This window comes from Dendrobium catenatum, unplaced genomic scaffold, assembly GCF_001605985.2.
Source record: "Dendrobium catenatum unplaced genomic scaffold, ASM160598v2 fragScaff_scaffold_8, whole genome shotgun sequence".
Taxonomy (NCBI): domain Eukaryota; kingdom Viridiplantae; phylum Streptophyta; class Magnoliopsida; order Asparagales; family Orchidaceae; genus Dendrobium; species Dendrobium catenatum.
The window spans coordinates 716,556-736,453 of NW_021318470.1; the positions used below are offsets into that span (position 1 = coordinate 716,556).

Genomic DNA, 19,898 nt, shown 5'->3' on the forward strand with positions numbered 1-19,898 from the left:
TATTTTACCCCTGTTTTTCTTTTTTTCTTTTTCTTTTTTTAAATATATATATATATATGTATATGTATATGTATTTTTAACCCTTTTTAAACTATATACTTTTAAATTACTTTAATATTGAGGGATCTACTTAATGAAATTTTAAACATATGATTATATGCATGAAGAGTAATCATGGGGGAGTAAATTAGTGGGTGATTGGGTCTCAATCATTCACTAATCCCTTCATTAGGTGTACTTACTTTCTTATTATTGTACCTTGCATGCGTAGGATGCACCACCAATTAGTTTAGGCTCTCATACATCTAAGGACATGGTGTGTTTACTGTTTTTGTGTGTTACCATGCATTTATTAGTTTATTACCTTGAGGGTTAGTGTGAACTTCAATTTAAACTCATATAACGTAGTGACACCCTAAGGACAACAATTAAGGGCCCGTCTAGCGAACTTAAAAATTTTCTATGAGCTAGGATAGATCACTGATTTGACATGAAAACTTCAACAATTAAACTTAGTGACATCATAAACCTTCCAGAATTTTCTATGAATTTTTAGGAGCTTTTAGACCCCTTAATTAATCAACCCTAATTTACTTGTTAAATAGGGCCTCGAGACCTTCTAAAAATTACAATAAATCCATTTTAGGTCAGAAAATTACCTACCATAGCTTGATTTGCTCAGAATCTAATCCTCAACCTTAGATAAATAGGGCTCCTTAGTTTGACTTTAGTTTGACCCTTAATTTAACCTTAGGTGAAAATTACCGTTTTGCCCCTAATAAATCATTAAAAACTATTAAAAATCTCAAATTTTCCTCAAACACTTGGGAACACCTTCTTATGTCATTTCTGATCTTTGGGGGTGATTCCAATCAGTTTGGAGCTGGTTTGGATCAAAACCATAAAATCAGCCCTTTATTAGATAATTTCTTTAAATACCCGATCCTTAGAAAATTCATAACTAATTGTAAAAATTTTCAAATTAGGCAAACTTACTTGCATTAAACTCCTATCAGGGTATAGTATTTATTAAAAATATTAGGATTCTAGAAAATAACCTAAATTAGAAAGTCAACTTTTTGGTCAACCCTAGTTTATAGCCTAAGGCCCGAAACTTAGAATATTCTAAGATCGATACCATATTGGTCGGATTGTTGATCAGCAAAAATCATAACTCTACGTGCGCGAATCGAGGCAATATCGACGAGCGTGACGACATGACAATCGAGTCGAGGTGCGATTAATAAAAAATTTTATTATCAATTTGACATTTAAAATTAATTACAAATAATAATTTAAAAATAAAATAAAATACCCTCACTTAAATTCCTCATAACCCAATCATCCCTCTCTCTCTCCCTCACACCATATCCACACACAACCCCCTCTCCCTCTCGGCTCCCGCTATCTTGTGTGAACCAACCATCACCGGTCCCTTCCCATCGCCGCCAGCCATCCAAGGTAATTCCTCCTCTTTCTTCTTCTTCTTCTTCTTCTTTCTTTCTTTCTTCATCTTCCTCCCTCTTTTATATTCCTCCTCCGCTCCTCCCACCCCCTCCCCCAATCTTCTTCCTCCATCTTCCTAAACCCCTAACCCCTATTTTGCACTGATACACCTATTTATAAAGACGATTTGTATCGTATAGGTGTCGGACACAGATACGCGTCCGATATGGCACCGATACGTGCCGGATATGTCAAAGCCGTATCCAATTAAAATACTATTTAATTTCAAAAGGACACATTTTTTTGCTGAAAGACGAAAAAAAGACGCGTCAATTTTACTTTCGCGGTTGCGAACAAGGTTCTCTCATTTTCAAACCCGCAAGCCATTTACATTAATGTTAGTTTACCAGAAAATATGATATTATGGCATTAAATTATTTTGCATTTCTAACGCTTTGATTTTTGTTTCATGTATTAAAAAAATCATGTTATTATGGTTTGTATGTCTTCTTAAATAGAAAAAAAAATTTAACTCTCATATGTTATTCAGTAAACATGCCACCAAATCATGCAACAACATAATTAGTGGAATCATGCTACAAAATTCTTTTTAGGCAATGAGTTTTAACTCTTCCCTTGACTCAATGCTTACTTTTATTTTGATGTTATAAGCTACAATGCTACAAATGATGTTGCTTTCATTTTTTTATCATTTCAAAGATTATGCTTTGATTGTTTTCTTAATTTTTATGTATGATTTATAAATTATAATGTTGTGTCCGGGCCATACCTGTATCCAGTATTTTTAAGAATCAACGTATCCTGCATCCGTATCGTGTCGTATCTATGCCGCCGTATTCGCATCAGTGCAACATAGCATAACCCTTACCCTAATTTTTTTTTTTACTCAAATCCCTATCATCTCTTCACCAAAAAGCTTCATAAACACTTGTTACACCCTCCAAACCAAAAGACCTCATCATTCTTACTTTCTCTTTCTAGGCTTAAAGATGGAAAATTCATAATTTCTCTCTTCAAATATTTCCCCTGCCTCAAATATCTCCTCACCCTCATTCCCTCTTTATCTCTACCTAGAGATAAAAAAATTCCATTCTATATTTCTCTCTCTAAAATTGGAGAAAGAGATATTTTCTCTCGCTAACGTAATTCTCCCCACAATCATCACCCTCCTACAACATTCCCACCAAAACATAACCTATATCTCTCTTTCCACTCTTTTTCTCTCTCTAGAAAGAGAGAAAATCCTCTCTTTTTGTCTCTAGCCTCCATCCCATAAATAATTTAAAAAAACTAAAATTAATTAAATTAAATTTATTCGTGCATCGCAGGTATCATCATCATCATTGTCGTCTTGCCATCGTCACCGCACATCTTGAGGTCAACGCATAAAATAAGTACCCATGACCGTGTTCCTTGGCAAGCGAAAAAATTTTGTTTGCATGAAATTAAGTACCCATGATCGCCTTTCTTAGCAGACGGGAAAATTTATTTGCATGAAAACAAGTATCCGTAACCTCCTTTCTTAATAGGCGGAGGAATTTGCTTATATGAAAATAAATACCAGTAACCACCTTTCTTGGCAGACGGAGAAATTTGTTTGCATGAAAAAAAATACTTATACTGCCTTTCTTAGCAAGCGGAGAAATTTGTTATATATGAAAAACTATACCCACGATCGTCTTTCTTGGCAGGCAAGAAAATGCTATGCTTATAAAAAAATACTTGAAGACCCGTGACTGTCTTTTGGAGAGGTAGGTATTGAAAATTTTGATCGTGGTGTCACCTGACATCTACTGTGACTGTCTTTCTTAGTAGGCGAGAAGACCTAGCACACCCCGATGCAACCCTATTACACAAAATTGGAGAATGTCAAGAAGAGAATTTTGATTGGCTTGTCAAGCTTGTAGAATAAACTCTCTGGCCTAATGTTCTTATTTAAAGGAGGTGTGTAAAACGTTTTGAGTTCTTCGACGTTATGCATCTCATGAGGGATAATTTCTATAAAATCTTGTGGAGGGAAAGATGTACCCATGAATGTGCTTTTCGAGCTCGACATGTCACATATTTTGCTTGAGAAGATACATTCTAGGTAGACTCATAGTCATAAACAAAATCTGAATATTCCACATTCATCTTACCTTTTACTAAAAATTTGCAAGACTTCTTGGATTCAGCAGGAATGATATCATCTTCTTTTGTACTACTTCCCAAATGAGGCACAATTTTGCTCAATTTGGATAAAGTGATAGTGTATAAAGTGTCGACGTCGCCTTAGGAAGAATCGTCATCCCCGCGTAGGGGACTACATCGGTTATGCTAGGCTTGTCGCCTGCCAAAAAAAGCAATCACGTAATGTGTCAGGTGACATCGCGGCCAAAATTGTCTGCCAAGAAAACCAGTCACGGGTCTTCAAGTACCTGTTCACAAAGCATAGCATTTCTCCGTGCCAAAAAAAGCGATCATAGATGCTTAGTTTTCATATATAAAAAATTATCCCGCATGCCAAGAAAAGCATCACATGTACTTATTTCTATATAAAAAAATTTCCTTGTCTGTCAAAAAAGGTTGTCACGGATATTTCTTTCCATGTAAACAAATTTTCATGCCTATTAAAAAAGGTGGTCACGAGTACTTATTTTCATGCAAGGAAATTTCCTCACCAACCAAGAAAGGCATTTATGAGTACTTAATTTCATGCATATAAATTTTCACGCTTGTCAAGAAAGGATGTCACAGGTACTCATTTCCATGCATTGCAACACAAAATATATTAGTGTCAGGGTTATACCTCAAAGTACGTGGCGGTGAAGGCAACAAAGTTAAGGTGATAGCGATAATAACAATACCTCCGATGCACGATTTTAGTTTAATTAATTTTTTTTACTCATGGGAGTATTTTCTCTCTTTCTAGAGAGAGAAAGAGAGTGGAAAAAGAGGGATGGGCTAGGTTTTGGTGGGAATGGTGTAGGGGTGATGATTATGAGAATGAAACTAGAGAGAGAAAGAAATGATACAATTTTCTCTCTCTAGTGAGGGAAATGTGGAGAATGATGGAGAGGGAAATGTTTGAAGAGAGAAATTATGAATTTTGTCTATTTCTATAGAGAAAATTTTCTCTCTTTAGGTTTAGAGAGAGTGAAGAATGATGGAGCTTTTTTGTGTGGAGGGTGTAGGAGATATTTAGGAAGCTTTTTTGTGAAGAGATGATAAGTATTTAAGGAATGTGGAGAAAAAAATTGAAAAATTAGGATTAGGGTTAGGTTTAGGAAGATAAAAGAAGAAGATGGTGGGAAAGGAGGAGAGGGAGAAGAGAAAATGATGTAGGAAAAAAAATGGAAGAGGACGCAAGGAAGAGAAAGAAAGAAAAAGATGTAAAAGGAGAAAGGGGAGAAGTTACCTTGGACGGCTAGCAGCGGCTAGTTTATGCAAGAGAGAGCGGAAGCCGAGAAGGAGAGGGGGTCACGTAAGTTGGGTCGTGTGAGGATATGTCACGAGGGAGAGATGGACTGTTGGGTCATGAGGGATTTACATGAGGGTATTTGTTTTTTTTTTTTATTCTTCTTTTTTTTAATTACTATTCATAATTAATTTTAACTATAAAATTGATATGAACTTTTTTTATTTACTTGTCTTGACTCGATCGTCACGTCGGCATTATCATTGTCACGCTCGTCGATACTGCCTCAATTCGCGAGCGCAAAAATCGACAACCCCGACCAATATTAGTGTTAATCTTAGTTATTTTTTGTGTCCCCGGATGCCTTGGTGCTATCCGTTTCGTTAACAAATGCCATTTCGACAAATTGGAATTTTGGTTGACGTGCATTGGATAAGTTTTGTGCGACATCGCGCTCTTTTACTTTCGAAACTAATCATGTGCGGTCAACCCGACCGCAACACTAGTATTGAGGTCAACAACTATAATTTATATTTTGTTTGTTGCAAAAAGGCTTATGTATTATTTCATGGTTGATTATTATTCCTGTCCCTTATAGGTGTCATTGTCCCATCAAACTTTAGGTTCTCGTTAGTATCTAAATGCCTTTCTTTGATTAGATTATGTTTTATTTTTCTGGCTTGTTATTGGCATATATATTGTTCCTTCTTGTTCAGGGTGGGTATCCTTTTTATTTGTGTTATGTCCATCATATTGTCTGATTTTCGACTGCAACCGTAAGTGGTATCTATTTTATAGTGAACCTGTATGTGAAGTACCTGAATTATTAGGGCATTCCCCTTGACTTACATTATTAGTGGGCTGACAAAAAGTTTGTTGTTTATTTCTTTCAAGGAGTGGTTTAATGAAAAATCAGCTGGTCTCCGATGAATTAGGAAGAAAGCCTTTAGGAGATCATATTCTTCTATACAAAATTCAAAAGAAAATGACCAGCTCCACTTATAAATTCACGTACTTGACAGAGAGAATGGGCAGCTAATTTCCACTCACATGATTGTATTTAAGCTTGGTGAGCGCACTACACAGTGGGCAGGCAAGGCAAACATTAAAATGAAATGAAAGCTTGAGGCAAGCTGAAGAAGGAACTTCACATCCATCTAAATTCAACATAGAATGTTATGTAACGTTGGAAAGTTCAAATACATTTGATTTTTTTATGGATTCTCATTTACTCTCTATCCACTTTGAAGCAAATAAGATTTTCCTCTTAATATTGTATATAGTTTCAAAATTCACCCCCGCAAAGCAGGTAACCTGGTATCCATTTATTTCCATCTGAGATAGATATAGAAGATCTGATATTCATTCCCCCTCTTTTCTACTCTTTTCTAACTGGCCCACCACTCTGGGTAATCCATTTTAGACCGCCCTTGCCATTATATAGACAAAGAACGCTTTTAAGCATATAAAGCATATGCTCACATCTTAATTTAAGCAGAGCAGATAGGTTATTTATTTTGAGTGCACATTAGAAATACAAACTTTTTATTAAATTTCTTCAATTAATTTGCTTGAGCGTGGTCTTGATATTTTATGCAGTAAGCTCTAAAAAAAATAAATTTTCAACCTATAAAAATATAAACAATCTTAAATTCAACCATAGAATTATGTTTTTCAAATAAACTTCTATAACTTATCAAAAAGCAAACCAACTTTCAAAATAATAATGATGTGTAAAGCCACTTTATGGATCTTAGTATACAAATTCAATATTTAGTTGATCGTCATTTTCAAGCAACATTGTAAAACCATGGTTAGAGTCGACTTAATCTCAAGTGAAGTTTTAAGTTCTTTAAGTTCTATGCATTTCAAAAGATTCATATCCAAATTATAGCATACAGGTGATTTTTGCCTTAGATCTAGTATTTGAGGCTAATTTTCCTTTTAATTACATCATAAGTCCTCACTTTCATGGGCATTAAAAAGTGTAAAAACACCACACCAAGCATAATACATTAATATTCATAAGAGCACATAACAAATTAGTGGAATCAATGAGAAACAATATTATCTATGAAGGCTAAACACTTCAGCAATGTTAGGCAGCCTGATTAGCACCCATGCGTACCACTTGAAATGGCCATTAAAATTCTCAAAATCAAGAATTAATATTGAATAATACTGACAATTATGTGCCTACTATGTAAACCCCTAAACAAAAGTGAACAGAGCAAAATTGACAAAACATGAAAAATAACCACAAAAACCCCCAACTTCATAAAAATTTAAACCAGTGAAAAAAAAAAAACATAAAAAATATCATGCCATCTTCATCTTATTTTTACCTCATATAAGATTTCCAAAGCACTCAAAATGCTGAGTGCATCATTTCTTCCACTGATTTCAACTTCAAAAAGCTCCAACAGGTTTGAAGCATAAATTACAGATGCAATATCATCAGAAAGAGAGAACAGTTCCTTGATCAGAGCCAGAATACGAATGCGGGCCTGAAACATTATTTATGCATTTTAAGAGCGAAGATTAAAGCATGATAAAACTTGGATGAATGTACAATATTTACACAGAAGCAAGTACAACATTCTAAGAAATTAGAGAAGTGGCTGAAAATAATGATACAAAATAGAGAAAAGAGGACTGCATGTAATAGAAATCCTTAACAGAAACTTCTACCGTATAAAAAACAGATAAAACAAAACATACCATAGAAGAACAGTTGCTTGCTATATTTTTCAGTTGCATTGATTCATCACGGCTAGACGGAAAGATAACATCCTATAGCAAGAAAGCAGTTTTACTATCAAGTAAAATAATGGAAATTTGCATTATTGTTGAACAGTGCAAACGAAACAGATTGCTGTAGAATACTTACAATTCCTTCAGGAGATTTTGCAATGTTCTTTATGGCATCAAGAGAAGCAGCAGAAGTTTGTTCATTGCTGAAGAAAACAATGTATAGCCAATCAGTGTATGTAAGAAGGATTCAGCCATATGCCTTATATCTTTAAATAATCATCATAATCACGTCATCTGACAAATATATGTGGTCATTGGTCTTCCACTGAACCCATGAGAAAGGCATGTTTTCCATTTCTTCAGATGGTACATTCCACCTCCCTCATGACATTCACTCATTCAAAGCCAACAGGTATCAACCTAAAAAAGCCTATAAATCATGTTGGTCTACTATAAAATCTAGGTCAAACACATTTGCACAATATATAAATGACCTCTTGTGGGCTTTGAAAATTTGCGCCTCGGCCTCTCCGCATACCCTTTCTTTCTTTCTCGAGGAGAGTTTTAACAAGTAGGTTCAAAGGCAAATTTTTAGAAGGCATATATTGGGTTTTAAATAAGACGATACCCAAAGATTTCGCCCTCATTTTGCGAGGACTTTATGATCTGAGTTCATGTTCATATAGGCGCAAGCCCCTATAGTTAATTATCCCTCCCGATAGTGAGAGAACTTTAGATTAAGGCTAGTCATCAAACAGATACAAAATATCTGGCATATAGTAGCAGCATGATTTAGATATTTGAGCATTTAATATTTAAAGATAAAAATTTCACCACCTCCTACTTAAAGAGAATGGTGGGGGAATGATGATGAACTCGATCAAGATCCCATGGTTCCGTCATCTTGGGCTATCCTGATCCCTGATCTACTTAGTCAGAGGAGGTAATAGACCCAACCTGACATAACAATCCTTGTTGGCAGTGATGGGTTGTTTCATCCAAGGGTACCTTGTAGACCTGGGGTGATTATTTTTCTAAGGGGACAAATTTGAATCCATCTTAATTAACAAAAGGCTTTGTGTTTAATCGATTATATCATATTGATTCATGTCTCAAGGATTTGAATTCATTAAAGAACATGTGGGCTCTGACAATGACCGTAATTTAGTGGTACCATTTGGCAGTAAAACCACCCGATTCAGAGGGTCCCAGTCATAAGCATTTATCTATGGTGTCATTTGGTAGTGAAACCACCAATTAGAGGAAACGCACCACGTCCTTACAAGCCAGAGATTGTTTGAAAATGAATCTTATTGATATTCTCGATCAGACATTGAATTTTTTTGAGCTGAAGTGATTTTCATATTTGTCCACCTCAGTAAACTGTTGTGAATGATGGATGAATTTTGCTTTAAGTGTTTGATGATTCATCTCATTTTAAATATCTTAGGTTCTAGTATTATTTGGAATTTTGAGTTTTCAGGGGAATTTGGGAGGTATTTTTAAATATTAATGGTCCCCTCCGGTTGAGATTTTCTATCAACATGGCCACTATTAGGATATTTACGGACAATTTCACTTAAACCTTGTCAACTCTGTCAACTTGCCGATGAAGGATCAGGTTCGTCGTCACCTTTATGCCATTATTGGTGATTTTTTTGTTATAGACTTTGAATGCCTAAAATGAATGTATAAAACAAACATCCCAAAAGATGTCGCCGTCGTATATTTGTTTTATAGTTTGAGCCTTGTCTTCTCCTATTTTACTCACATATGAGAATTGGGCTCGAATTTAAATTTATTATTTGAACCGCACAGCAACCTCAAACGTCATGTGTGTGCATGTACACTCATCGGAGCTCATACGGGTGTATGCATTTGCATATATTTTGAATGATGCATTTATATATTACAATACATATATGCATAATGTAAATGCATTATCGCTCATTTCAAAGTTTAGAGGTATTTTTGTAATTATCAATTGCGCAAATGACCATCGCTAACAAGCATGCAAAGCCTCATTTTGGAATCTGAAAACGCCTTATGTCCGCTTGTACGAATGTTGCGGATCCAATGGCGTATCGCAGAGCTAGGCTTTATTTATCGTGTATCGACAATGCATCTTAACGCATTTCATCTACTACATGTCGCTACTTTCTTCGACGTTCAACTCGTAAGGTGTACTTCTACCTACAAATACACTGCATGATGTCTTCCACCTGTCATTTGCAAGTAACCTGATTTGTCTGGTGCGATGACCTAGCACCGTAAGTTTACTGCTTCAATCCACCAATGGCCCGCAATTTTTATTACGAATTGAATGCTTCTACTTATAGGTGAATTATAGCATTATGTTATAGGTCGCCCATTGCTTCTTACGAGCGAGCAATTGTGCATTGCAAACTTTGTTAGATTTTTTCGCCGATAGTATGTCATTAGCAGTCATTCAGAAGTCGTCAGCTGTTGCATCCAAATGGATTGCATTCAATGTATATTTTGCTCATAGCCAGGTCGTAGCTGATTTATGCAAAGTAGATTATTATGCGGTAAAGAATCTCCTGTAGTTATTTTTTGATATTTGCACTCATTACAAGCTTCTGTGTTTGCTTATAGATAGCTTGTTGTGCATATGACAAGTCTTCTACAACAACTGGTAGATGACATCTAATGTATATGACGAGTCTCCTACAAGGGCCTCTAGGCATTTGCATTTGTTGCCAATCGATCACCTTTTGCTTGCAAGGGATCTGAATATTCGTTTTCCATTGGATGGTTGTTGACTATAAGAGTATCGCAGCATTCACTGCCTGCTACTGATCATCACATGTAGACATATTATTGTGCATAAGGAGAACCTTTCGTTGTTGCTAGCGGGTATTTACATTCATTATGCGTTGCACTGGGCATGTTTGCAAAAGGCTTCGTTGTATTGGCTACATGTCGCTAGCCATCACTCGTAGATGGACTACTGCATGAACAAGGAGTCTCCTATAGCAGCTCGTAGTAATTCGTATGCATGCTAGATGCATGCTTAACGTTGACTGTGAGGATGCTGCAATATTCATTGTCTTTTGCTACAACAACTTGTAGATGCTTTGTATGTGTTCAAATACATGGCCTTTGTACGTAGATGATACTTTGTGTGTATATCTGTGTTCACAGAGAACTAGCCATCCTTGCAATATGTCTATTGTTGTTGATTGTAGAGACTTCTATATTTTCTTACATTACTCATGTGAACACTACACATTGATTGTCGTCATCTGCATGCAATTTACAGTACTGTTTGTTTTCCATCAAATTATACTTTCTCTCCATTCCATTGTTTGCAAGGTCGAACATTTTGAAACAAGTCATATGTAAAGCCGAATGATATAAAGTGTTGTACCAATACTATGCCCATGCCAGCCACTTGGCCCACAACAGAGATGTCTCTTAAACAAAGCATCTCAATACGTCTCAAGGCTCCTATTTACCATCTCCGTTTGTTTGTTCATCTGGGGGTGGTAAGTGATGCTCTTCTTCAATACTATCCCCTGCAGTCTGAACAACTCCCTCCAAAAATAACTGAGGAACACCTTATCTCAGTCATACACTATAGACTCTGGTATCCCATGCAATTTGATCACATCTCTAATGAAAGCCACTGCCACTATTACTGCCATGTACGGATGTCATAGGGGGATGACACGGGCATATTTTCTCAATCTATCCACCACCACTAAAATCACAATAAACCCATCCGATCTAGGTAATCTATCTATAAAATTCATGGTGATCTCCTCTCACACTCTATCTAGAAGAGCTAGAAGTTGTAATAACCCTCCAGGGTCATAGCCATGTATTTGTTCCTCTAGAACACCTCACATCTAGCCAGCATCCCCTCTACATCCTTATGCATCCCCTTCAAATACAACTCTGCTGGAAATCTCCTATACGTCTTTTGAACCCTTGAATAACCCCCAACGGCGCTCCCATGGAACTCCTGCAAAAGATGAGGAATATAAATCGAGGTCCATGGTAACACAAACCTCCTCTCGTACAGCAGTCTCTCCACCTTTAGGGAATAAGCAGGGTAGACTTACTTCAACCTAGCTAAAGTAAGCTATGGGTATATGATTCTGCATGAGAACTGCCCCCAATTCATACCCTGATGCATTAATCTCCACAACAAAAAACTGGCTGAAATCTGGTAGGGTCAGGACCTATATCATGGTCCCTTGTTCAATCTCTCAAAGGCTTGGGTAGCTTCCTCTCCTCACAAGAAACTATCTTTCTTCAACCGTTCTGTCAATGGCCATGCTATAGTGTTTTATTCCCTCACAAACCTCTTGTAGTACCCAATCAACCCTAGGAAATCCCTCAACTCCTTCAGATTACTAAGTAGTGGTCATTTCAACATTGCCTCAATCTTGGTCTGATCAACAACCACCCACTCCTGAGATACTATATGCCCCAAGTATTCCACATTGGGCTATACAAAACAACACTCTTCAAGTTGACCCTTAGTTGATGCTCATTTAACACTTCTAATATCACCAAGTGTTCCAAATGCTCCTCATCCGACTTGTTGTACACCAAGTTGTCATAAAAAAAAAACAACACAAATCTCCTGAGGTATGGTCGGAACACCCTGCTCATAAGGGACAGGAATGTAGCAGGGGCTCAGTGAGGCCAAACAGCATCACTAAGAACTCATAGTGTCCCTCATGTGTCCTGAATGCATACTTCGGGACATCATCCTCTGTCATCCTGGTCTGATGGTATCCAAACTTCAAATCCATCTTCGTGAATACCACCACTCCACATAGCTCATCCAACAACTCATCAATCATCGAAATAGGAAACTTTTCTGACACAACCTCCTTATTCAGGGCATAGTAGTCAACACAGAATCTCCAACTCTTATCCTTCTTCTTGACCAATAAGATTGGGCTAAAAGGACTCACACTTGGCCTGATGATCTTTGTCTCCAACATCTTCTAGATCAGCTTCTCAATCTCATCTTTCTGAATCTAAGGGTAGCGATAAGGTCGGATACTAATCGATGACACCCCCTCCCTCAATGTGATGGCGTGCTCCTGCTCCCTTGGTAATGGCAATCCTTAAGGTGGTTGAAAGACCTCATTGAACTGATGTATAAGCGGTTGTACTGAAAAAGGAATGTCTCCCCCTTCCTTCAATATGATCCCCTCTAAGCTCTACAAAGCTGCTAGAAATTCTCCTTCCACCTCTTGTATGGTCCTCGCCATGGTTTTGAGAAACAACATGGCTTTGGATAATCTTGCATCTCCCTTAATCACTACCCTTCTTCCTTCCATCAGCAGCTTCGTCGTTAGTGCTTCCCAATTGACCTTAGTATCCCCCAACTTCTGTAACCATTTCATCCCCAGAATGATATCAGTACTCACTAGCACTAATGGAAGGAAGTCCTCCCTCACCTAGACCCTCTGTATGGTCTGAACCATCCCCTTACACACTCCTCTACTAGTCTCCACCTTCCCTGAGCCCATCATCACCCCATAGTACCCTATGTCCACCAATTTCACCTCCAATTGATCTGTGACCTAGTTGGAGATGAAATTGTGGGTAGCCTCACTATCTATCAACACCAATACCTCCATGCTTGTTATTTCTCCTCTCACTTTCATGGTGTGATTTGAAGTGAATCCAACTACTAAGTTCAAAGAGACCTCTGCCACATCTAAATATCCCACTTCCTCCACCAATACCTCACTCCCACCACCCTACTCAGCTTCCTCATCACAGATGGTAAGAACCTAAAGAGTTCGATCCTTACACATGTGCCCAGTATATAGCTCTCATGACATATGGAACATAATCTTTTTGCCCACCTATCATGCACCATCGCTACTTCAGAGGTATTCTTGTAAGCCCCTCTCATGGTGTTGCTCCAACTGGCCTTCTCCCTCCAATATTTTTCTTCCACCCTCTAAGCAAGCTCCATTGTTTCCCTCAGCCTTCTAGGTCTCAACACCTTGAACTCTGCATGTATGTCCTCCCAAAGCCCCTTCATGAAATTCCCTTCAAATCCTGCCTCAAAAATTCCTCACAGTCTTCTCGACAGTAGCTTAAACTTTTCCCAATACTCCATTATTGTCCCCTCTTAAGTTAAGGCATAGATGATGCGGGACATATATGAGATTATGATTTAGATAAGGATTTTGTACGCTTAATGATTAAAAGCAAATTAATTAAATCTTGATGGTGATTCAAACAATGAATTAAAACACAAAGAGCGATAAGCACTGGCTTGCCAAGGTTTAACTTGCTAAAAGTATAATCCACAAAACAACCAATTACTCTTAACGTTGCATATAAGATAGGTTTCAACAAGAAATCTCTAATTTAACAATAAGATTAATACTATGAAAGATCCCTCACATAATTCTATTAAACACTAAGCTTTAGCGAAGCGTTGCAAGATTTTACATGAATTAATGAAAACCACAATGATCGACGGGGAAGATATGAGAGAAGGAAAGAGTTCATCCTTTGCCAAGAATAAACCTTCCCGCAAGCTTGGACAGCATATGGTGGTTGTAGGAAACTTTGGACAGCACACCTCTATGTCCAAAAAACCTCGGGCAGCAAATGGAGACTCCTCCAAGCAGTTGGACAGCAAGATGGACAGCTGGAATCTCTGTGACAGCCTTTGCAGAATTTCTAGACAACAGTAGAGCAGGTTTTGGAGGCTAGGTTTGATGTGGGTGGCGGGTAGAGAGGGGAGAGGGAAAAGGAGGGAATTAAGGAATTAATTCCTTTGATTGGAGTCCAAGTTTGGACAGAAAATAAATGGGGGAGAAAGCATGGGACCGGCGACTTCAAGAGGGGGGGAGGGGATAGAGGAAAGGCCTTTAGTGCTTGCCTCTTTGGGAACTCCAAATTAAGGAGGGGAAATTAATTCCAATCCAATTCAAATTTGATATGGATTTGATTGGAAAAATTTCCTAAAATAGAACTCTATTTTATGAAATAATTCAAATTTCAAACTTTGATTGTTTGATTGGATTGAAAGCTTTCCCAAAGTAGTTTGTCGGGAAAAGGAAAGAAGTAATGGGGGGATTTGAATTTTGGAAGCAAAGAGGGAGATGGGTTGGCCGGCAGCTAGGACTAGGTTTAGGGTTTGTAGTTTGAAGATTTGGTGGTGGGAGAGGGAGGTTGGTTGGGTGTGAAGGGAGATGGGTAGATGGGGTGGATTTGGCCGGCAGCAAGGGGGAATTTTCTTAGGGTCGGCGGCTAAGGGATTAGGAAGCCCTAGACCGATGGCTAGGAGGAAGGGGAAGGGAGAAACGAAACGAAAAGGAAGAAAGAAAATGAAGGCCATGAACCCGGACGCTTCCAAGGTTAATGGGTGATCCGGTTCCCTCTCCAAGGGCTCTCTCCAAAGCTCTCAAGCTCTCAAAACAAAGAGTTGCAATAATTTTTTTAATTATCATTCATTAACCCTCAAAGGAGGGGAAGGCTTTAAATAACCCATACAATGAGAAAATACAAAGTACTACTATGCCCCTAGGGCTTACACATGCCTAAACCCTTAAGGGCAAAAGTGAAAAAGCATAATAAAACTTCATAAACAAAACTAATACATCAATAATAAATATGAAAATCAAAAGTAGAGCGGTGTAATCGTAGTCGTAGATCGACGGCCACGCCGCTGATAAACTTTCCATGTCCTAATGTCCTCATTAGCAGAACTACTCGTGGAGGCCTCCTTCTCGAATTGCTCAAAAATGTTCCAACAAACACTCATAAAATTCCCTCATGAATAGATCAGATTACCGAGCCTCCCTCCATTGAAACCAAGCTAGGGCTTTTTTCCTGCAAACATAACCCTACCACCATGAGCTTTTCCCCTTCCATCAGCCAGTTAATAGCAAAGTAACACTCCACCTGATACACCCAACCCTAAGCATCTTCCCCTTCAAAAATTGGCCTCGTTAGCTTCCTTGATCTCGCATCGATACCCCAATGACTTCTCTCTCTGTTAGTTCCTCCTGTATAATAGTTGTGCAATTCTCTCCCTCCCTTGGTTGATTTGGACCCCATGCCTAGCCATTACCTCCTCCGGTCCACCTATCACCATGCCTAGGTGGTCTCCCAAAGGATTCCCCCCCCCCTCTTGTTGCTCTTCGGAATACCCCGATCCATCCACCATCGAAGCCCCTCATGGTTCTCCATGAGGGAAAACACTCTAATTCATCATCGTCTTCCGGAATTTCCTTCCCCTTTCCCCTTGCCCATGCCAAAGGGGGTGGGAATTACTCCGGCCCCTCTTGGACCGGTCTAACAAAATCCTCCATTTTTTGTCACTTATTTTCTTGAGCTTTACCCCTTACCTCAAGGGGCATCATAATTATAGAAATTGTGGGGCAGTTATATAAAAAGACTGTAAAAAGAGAATCACGTCAACCATTTTCTTTTGAAATTCTGGGGAAACATTTGGTCAAGAAATTGAGCTAGCTGATCTACTTTAACCCAGGATCAAACCCAAAAATTATGATATAGGAAATTTGATAACAAAGAAGACAAACAGTACGAATAAAACAACATAAAAAAGGCCAGAACGTAACAGTGAAGGTTGGCCAAGAAATAAGCTTTCTTTGTAAGAGACAGAATTGTCAGCATGGTTCAATTTCAAACTAAACAAAAAAAAAAAAGAGAAAGGACGAACTCAAGATCAACCAAAAAGCATTTATAGGAAAATACAATATTACAGAATAGCTGAAGAATAAACATACCCAACAAGTAGACATTTTATCAGGAGCGCATATGCATTACTCTCAACAAGGATCCTCACAGTAGAAGCTTTGTCCTCCATGTTTTCAATAATGAAAGATATCTGCCATAAATTTATTACTAACTCAAGAACATCTATGGCCCTCTTATACAAAGAAGTGCAGATCCAATAAGTAATGAGCATGGATGACAATAAAGTTGGAATGGATAGTAGCAGATATTCTTTTACCCTATAGGAATTGTTTTAAGTTACTTGAGCATGTCTTAGTAATTTATATAAAATAATTTATTTAGTAAAATTTTGAACCTTAGATGCAATGAAAGTTGAAAATTCAGTATTTGCCTAACATGTTTTATGCGATGAATTCCAATAATACTCTTCAAAATATTCCTCATCTTTGACTGCATCCGTTAAGTGAAATAGTTATTTCCATTTAAGCGATTCACTTCTCTCTGAGGTAAGAGCATATGAAAGTGACTGAGCATTGGGCATTGAACAGCTATATCAACTTGTGAATGCCTTGTACACTTTCTAACATCAGTTTTCCTCCAGAAATCACATTAGATTGCAAGTTCAATACATTCAAGATGTTTCCCTAATTCTGTTGTGGCATCAATGCTCTCCCCCCCTCCCCTCTTTTTAAAAAAAAAAATCAATGCTTCCCCTTTTAGTACTCCCACAGTTTTTATTTTTTTCCCATCATATGATTTTTCTAGTCCTGCTTCCATTTTTTGGATGGATAAGAGGCGGTGATGATTTTTCCAAAAGCAAGAATCTCTTCCCTCAAGGCCAAATCTAATACATATACTCTCCTAACCGGGTCATTAGAAAACTAATATTTTATGTGACCAAACCATCTAAGGCGGCTCTCTCTAATCGTATATGTCGTTTGATCTATGCCAATCATTTCATGTATATACTCATTTCATATTTTATCTCTAAGAGTAAAGCCACTCATCCACCCGAGCATCCTCATCTCTGCAACACTTTATTTTATGTTTCTCTTTTAATGATCAACATTCTGTGCCATAAAGCATTGCAAGTCTCACCACCATCTAATAGAATTTTCCTTTAACTTTGAGGGTTATTTTTCTATCACACAATAGACCTAATGCATTCTTCCACTTCAACAATCCAACTTAAATTCTACTAATAATATCCCCATCTATTTCACCGTCACTTTAAACAATAGACCTGAGTTATCTAAAACATATACTCTTTTTAATGACTTGATTACCCAAATTTAGAATTCCCCTCTAAATCTATTAATATTAAAATTACACTATGTATTCGGTTTTAGATCTACTCAAACGAAAACTTTTAAGCTCTAAGGTTGAACTCCATAATTCAAGTTTTCCTTCAACTCCCTCTTTAATTTTATCAACAAGAAGAATATCAACAGTAAAAAGCATGCACCAAGGTCCATCCTCTTGCAAATATTTAGTAAGAATACCCATGACTAAAGCAAAAAAGATACGAGCTTAAAGCTAATCGTTGATGTAATCCAACTGAAATAGGAAAATACTTAGTCAAACCACCTTGTGTTTAAACACAGGTAACAACTCAAATATACATATCATTAATGACTTGAATACACAAATTATTAACTCGGTCTTTTCTAGAACTTCTCAAAGCACTCTCTTAGAACTTTATCATAGGATTTCTCTAAATCAATAAATATAAGTAGATCCTCCTTATCCTCTATATATTCTCCATCAAACCTCTCAATAAATGTATAGCTTCCATAACAAACCTACACGGGATGAATTCAAACTGATTTTGAGAAATATCAATATCTCGTTAAAACATATGCTCAATTATTCTCTCCCATAGTTTTAATGTATGAAACATTAACTTAATCCCTCCATAATTTGCACTTTTTTGCATCACATTTATTCTTAAAAAAAGGAACCAACGCTCCTCCAATCATCCGGCATCTTTTTAATCTTCAAAATAATATTAAAAAGTTGAGTAAGCCACCCTTAAGATTAAAGTGTTAATGCTAAAATATATTATGTCTTCTAATATTTTTTTAGTTTATGGCTCATTTAATGTTTCACATATTAATATATTGTGAACGAGCTTCCCTCCTCTCGAGAGGAAAATGGGCATCCACCTTTCATGCAGATTTACATATTAAAACCCTTAAATTTAAGATCAAAACCATCCACTCATTAATTTCAATACAACTATTGGCACATATGATTTAATACCTTTTAAGATCATTTGATAATCAATTAAATCATCAAAATATTTTATCAATGAATGATTTTAATTGCATGAAAAGATAGTGATGACGTTAAATGTGTAGCCCTTCAAATGACCTAGGATGGAGTACATGGGTTCTGCATAACATACATAATGTATTTCATAATTTTTATTAGTGAAAAACATGCACAAAGCAGACTTTAAATGTGGGTTTGTATGGGTCATTATATCATTCTAAGATCATTAACAAATTTAATGAATAATTAAAGTTTGAAAACTAATGAAACTCAATCCAAAAATATTTTTCAAGCCATAAATGCAACTCAGTATAATCTTGAGAATATATATATATATATATATATAAAAGAATGAATTTGATGAAATGCAATCTAGATAGTCAATAATCACCTTTTTTGGCAAGTCACTGCTCATCATACCAAATCGTTTGCTAATCCAAATACAGTGGCAAGTATCAACGTATCCTTCAAGTAGTTATTCATGAGGCATTGAAAATGGATATCTGGGTGAGAAGAAGAGAAGAGAAAGAAATATTGTACTGACCAGATATCCATTGGTGTAATAGGAAGTGATTAACAGTGAAATTTTCAGTTTTGGTTTCTCCTGCTATCAGTAAGCATTATTTTCCAAACTGTCGGAAATTACATCATAGGGACTTCTTTTATCCAAGCAAAAAGCATTGTTCTTTTTGTTTCTTTTTCTTTTGAGGTTGCTGTTTGATCCTTCTGACTTTTCCTCCCTTCCACTCTAGATAAGGTTCAAAGGAGAGTTTTGTATCTACCACAGACAATATCCAGAAATGGGAAGAAATTCCTAATAATAAAGCACCAATTGTTTCTAAATAAGCTTTGATTTCTTAGTAAATCATCAAAAACTTATATCATAGTTTTCTCATCTTTTCTTCTCTCAACAATTTGATCCTTCTCTGCCACTGCAGCTAAGGCTCAAAAGAGGGCTTCGCATAATCCTATTAAGGGACTGACATGGGACACCATAGAACAGCAGTTCAAAGCCGTGTTCCACCACAGCAATTGAATTGGTATTTGATGCATATGTGGTCTATCATCTATTTCTGACAAGGCAATCATGATTATAATATCATCTATGATTTGTCTTAACTGCCTTTTGAGTAAGAATATTCATTCCCCAGTCCCCAAGATGATGGGAAGTCTCGGTACCTTCTATTTTCTTGGAAAGATGTTTTCTCTTTCTATGGTTAACCTAAGTAGATTACCTATCCGCACAAAGCAAAGAATGACTTCCAGTGTAATACAAAGGGGGAAAAATGTA

The 19,898-nt window shown here is 37.0% G+C and overlaps 1 protein-coding gene across 1 annotated transcript in view; it reads right to left on the minus strand.

The window, feature by feature from the left end:
* LOC110112295 overlaps positions 1-19,898 on the minus strand; it is a 72,640-nt gene that overhangs the window by 24,642 nt on the left and 28,100 nt on the right. The window contains exons 5-8 of the mRNA XM_020844469.2: positions 16,384-16,484; positions 7,755-7,821; positions 7,586-7,657; positions 7,210-7,371 (exon numbers count right to left, since the gene is read on the minus strand). Coding sequence (XP_020700128.2) covers positions 7,210-7,371; positions 7,586-7,657; positions 7,755-7,821; positions 16,384-16,484 — 402 coding nt within the window. The remainder of the gene's footprint in view (positions 1-7,209; positions 7,372-7,585; positions 7,658-7,754; positions 7,822-16,383; positions 16,485-19,898) is intronic.